General features: G+C 29.8%; 1 protein-coding gene across 1 annotated transcript; it reads left to right on the top strand.

Moving 5' to 3' along the window:
* Positions 1-1,334: 1,334 nt before the first annotated feature.
* LOC123662738 lies at positions 1,335-4,777 on the top strand. Its single transcript, XM_045597538.1, has 2 exons — positions 1,335-1,661; positions 4,321-4,777. The coding sequence occupies exons 1-2, from the start codon at positions 1,335-1,337 to the stop codon at positions 4,756-4,758; spliced, it is 765 nt and encodes a 254-aa protein (XP_045453494.1). The 3' UTR covers positions 4,759-4,777.
* Positions 4,778-5,233: the final 456 nt, after the last annotated feature.

Raw genomic sequence — 5,233 nt, 5'->3', positions numbered from 1 at the left:
TCGAAGTGCTGAGGTTGATTCCGCCCTAAGTTCAGACTGTAATATACACAGTCGTCGGTTCCTAAGGTAAGCAAATTAATTCTTGTACTATAAGGTATAAGCCGTCTGATATAGTCATTTTCTTTGTAATAGAAATAATAGATAAATAAATAAATACGAATATCCAGACTCAGCCAAGAAGCAAATCCACAACCCACGGAGAAAAGCAGAGCCACTTCAAACTGTGCCAACGGGCTAGACTAGTATCTACAATATTTATATTTGAAATTTGTAGCTGTTTATAAATTTATGAAAAAACTATAACATATACACATGTGTATCAAACGTTTTTACTAAAACACTGCCAGTAAGTTGCTTGCCTGAGAAACAATTGACCGTGGACAAATTTATTGTAGTTTGCCATAATGAAATGCAAAAAAGTTTTAATCTTACTGTAAAAAACACAAGTTCAAAAATATTGACTTACTCGTCATTCAATCGAAATGTATCTTTTTAAAATAATAAAATTGAAATATAAAAATAATAAAAAAATCAATATAAGTCCACAAAAATGCTGATAAATTATTGAAGTACCAAACGCTAGTACAGTGTACATAATTACGTTCATAAGAAAAATTCAAAACTTAATATCTCAATAATAAATATGCTGAAAGTATGAACAGAGAAAAACAAAATGAAATTCGCTAACTTTTCATCATGTCTATTCCGCGTATCGTCAGAAAGCTTAAAAAGTTCTTTTAAAACTTTAATAAGCTAAACATTTCAAACATCTCATAACCAGTATATTAAAAAATTGATTATAAAAACCCGTATATCATTCTCGAATTTCTGACTTATATTAGAGTATTTCAGACATTTTCATTAGAATTTAGGTAGCTTTTTTGTTGCTTTACGATTTCAACCTTCTATGATGGTAATATAACTCACCAAACAAATTTTTTGTTTATTTTTTTTTTTTGAGAGGGAGTAAGCCAGCTAATTCGTGACGAGAGCGTTACGAAAAGTATGATCGGGCGAGGCGAACGGAAGATGAGAGGGAGATATAAGTTAGTTGGAGCTAAAGAAGTTTTATTTCATTCGTGTTAAAGTTCACTCGTTTTTCTATAGCATCAACTGCCTGCCTGTAAAGTGTCGTCCAAATAGACCTAAACATTGTAAAAGAACTGACAGAGTGACAAAAACCTAAATAAAACGAAGTTTATCTTCAAGTATAATTTCCTTGTAATAAACTTGTATTATACTATACGAGCCTCTTACCATGTTTGACATATGGGTGTCAAACATGGAAATTTACAACAAAAGCAAAGCACAAAATAACGTGTTGCCAGCGCGCAATGGAAAGAAGCATGCTCAATATAAAAAGAATAGATAAGATTAGACATATCAAGATAAGTAAAATAACACAAGCCACTAATGCTTTGAACTACGCACAAAGGTTAAAGTGGAAATGGGCCGGCCACATATCGCGGCAGAGAGATAAAAGATGGACCTACAATACCACCATATGGAGAGGACCACAAGGAAAAAGAAAGAGAGGAAGACCCTCTACCCGATGGGAGGATGAAATAAAAAAAGTTGCTGGCCCAAAGTGGTGGCTAATAGCACAGGACAGAGAGAAGTGGGCATCATTGGAGGAGGCCTTTACCCAACCTGGGGACCTTGTTTAACTTAAGTAATTTAGTATAAGTAAAAGTAAATAATTATAAGCAACTAGTAAAACTTTATAATAATATATTAAAAATAGTTTCTTTTGTACTATAGCATGGTCAAATAAAGGCTTTTTTATTTTTATTTTTTATTTTTTATTTTTATTTTTATTTTTATTTTTATTTTTTATTTTTATTTTTATTTTTATTTTTATTTTTATTTTTATTTTTATTTTTATTTTTATTTTTATTTTTATTTTTATTTTTATTTTTATTTTTATTTTTATTTTATTTATACTATACGACAATTTTTTTAGAATAAATAATATTAATTTTTTTGTTGAGATAGACGAGTCTAATTGCTAGATTTATTTAAAGACTAGCTGCGACTTTGCCCGCGTGAAATTTAACAAAAAATTTATAGTTCAGGTCGCATAGTTATAAAATATACATTTTTTTTTAAATAAAAATAGCTTAAGTTACTCCTTACTACGTCAGCTAACTACCAGTGAAAGTCCCGTCAAAATCGGTCCAACCGTTTCAGAGATTAGCCAGAACAAACAGACAGACAGACAGGCAAAAATTGAAAAAAATATGTTATTTTGGTACATGTACCATGTATACATCCACATGTATTTAGTAAAAAACTGTTATTTTAATATTACAAACAGACACTCGACGAATTAATAGAAATTTCAAACACAAGAGACAACTTCATAAAAATTCATTTTAAGAATTTTAAACACGTTTCAAACTTAAAAGGCACGCAGCAAGTCGTATGAAGCTCAGCTACTCGAAAACATGCTATTTTCGCGTAATGCCTTTGAGGAAATTAAATAAACTGCAACACCGCATCATAAGCATCCTTATAAGCAAAAAGATTGTTTTCATTGAATGACGATAATTTGAGGTAGGTAATAGTAGTTAGGGTAATCCGTTTAGTTGTTAAGGAAAACAAAAATTAATGGTATAATGTTTTTAATTTAACTATAAAATAAAATGTAAGTTTTTATCTATAAATAGTATTTTTTATATTTAAATTCTGCTTTTACAATAGGTATATATTACTTGACCGTACTAAATGTAAGCTGATTCAGCCTGTGAATATCTCACATATAGGCTAAATCTTTTGTTACTTTACAGCATGTTATTTAACAGCGTATTGGCGTACAAGCAATCAATAGATTATTCTTATCATAATCATTAGACTTTCATTTTCAAATGATCTGAATCGTCGGCATTTAGAGATCTCTGAACGATGAAAGAGTTAGTAGTGTAATTTTCACTAACACTACAAAATAATGAACGTTGAATTATATAAGTATTGATAAAATGTATTCTCAAGTCTTAAATATACTTTTGGTATCTGAAGCAAAGATTAAATGTGTAAATTAAAATAAAACGGTTTCTGTGACGATAAAATAATCGTGTAAGTCAGTGAAAACAGTTCTCTCATGTCGGTGCGCAAGGTACGGTTGCCTCGCGTCCTTTTATTTGGGGGCAAATACGATTCTACCTCCGATATATTTACCACTTTGTATAAAGTAAAGTGGTATACTCGCGGGACCGCGGTTCGAGTCCCAGGATAAATTTACTACTTCACTGTAAAGGTTTTGACGTAGACTTTCACTAGATAAATTCAATGTGTATGTATATTTAGTGTTCACTTTGTACGCATATATTTTTATCTCATATAAAAATGTTTTATTCCTAAAAACAAGAAGTTTGTAGACATCATACGAATAGAAATTTTATTTTTTACGAGAACTTTGATAAAATAAAGACAGAAAGATTTTTAATATACGTTTATTATTTTAGCTACTTACGTTTTCAAATAAATTGAGAAATTTCTTAAAATTGTAGGTCATCATCATCATCACATCAGTACAGCCTATTGCAGTCCACTGCTGGATATAGGCGTCCACAAGTTCGCGCCAAAAATGGCGTGAACTTATGTGTGTTGCTCATAGTCACCACGCTGGGCAGGCGAGTTGGTGACCAGGTGAGCCAGCAATTAGATGACGTGACCTATAATTTATAAAGATATACCAAAAAACTTGGAAAAACAGGTTAATTTTACAAGTTTGTTATATATAATAAGATAATAAATGATATAGAGACTAAGTAATTAAACACACCATACCTCTCTTTAAGAATCTTTACAATAACTTTTTTAATAAGAAATCATTAAAAAAAACTAAGATGTACTCGCGAGTATTGGTGATACACAACACATCAAAGACAATACAAAGTTTATATTATATTTTAATTGTATCGAAGTAAACATTATATTGTATGAGATGTTCGTATATAAAACAAGATCTTTCTCACAGTGAGAAAGTGACGGAATGACAATGTGTAAAGATTTTAGTGCTATATCAACTGTTATAAGAAGAGGTTGACGAAATGGTGGTTAAAACGACGTTTTATATTTATCTATTCATTTGGGTAAGGATTATTTGATTATTTAAGTATTAAAGTGCCTTCAAAAGATATCTCTCTTGAAACAGAATAAGAATTAAAAATAAAAATAAAAATTCAAACCAAGAATTAAAATCTTTATCAAATCAAATTATCTGTCAAATACTTTATTTATATCTTAAATAAATTAATTGAATTATAACACAACAATAGGAAATCTCAACAAAAATAAAATAACCGTTTTTTTTTTCAGATAAAAGCTGGCGCCGAATCAACCAATGATGATACAAGCATATTCAACAACTATTCGCCGTCTACAGTCAACTTTCAAGATATTTACACGAATACTTTAAGCTTGCAATCTGAAGATAACCCATCACAACCTGATGAAGAACTCCCTATAAACAGTATATCGACACAGTACGCGGAATTTCACCCGAAAATTCTAAAGATATCGCGGATCACACCTCCACCGAAAGTACTCCTTAACTCTTCTTATGTAAAAACTACCAGTAAACTAGACATAAGCAGTTCAATGACCTATACAGAAGAGCCAGACGAGATGATAAAGGTCATACCAATTGCAAGACACCAGAAAGGAGTTCTCGATATTCTCTTTCCGGCTGCAAGAGTGAAGTCTTTCAAAACTGTTTTCGATTCTTTTAAACGTTTTCTGTCGCAAACATTTTAAATATATATTTTAAATGCAATGTTTTTTAATTATCTGTTTTAGGTTGATACATTATAATTTACTTTTTAGTTTCTATTAAATTAATTAATAATAAATTAATTAATGTTATATTTTTTTTTAATTAATTCAACACCTAACTTTTTTTTCATTTGTGCGTCAAGACTTTCATGCAATTTTTAAAACTATTTCAAACTGATTCTTTGAAGTCTTTATCTATGGGTAATAGAAGAAATGTAAAAAAAGTACAACACGGCATTTGATAACCTATTTATTTAAACATAAAAATATTCTTAAAACTAACTCCTACTAAACTAACCCTAGATGGACAACAACCTCTCCTTCCTATAATAGAAAATAGAGCTTTGTGCACTACACATTATCAGATTATTCGTAGATCATTGAAAATTTAACTGTTCTAAAAAAAACTTTTTCTTTAATACGCAATAATAATAAAAGCATTTGATAATACAACAAT

Source organism: Melitaea cinxia, chromosome 19, assembly GCF_905220565.1.
Source record: "Melitaea cinxia chromosome 19, ilMelCinx1.1, whole genome shotgun sequence".
In the NCBI taxonomy this organism is placed as follows: Eukaryota; Metazoa; Arthropoda; class Insecta; order Lepidoptera; family Nymphalidae; genus Melitaea; species Melitaea cinxia.
Note: the sequence above shows the minus strand (reverse complement) of the source record. Positions and strands in the feature narration are given on the sequence as shown.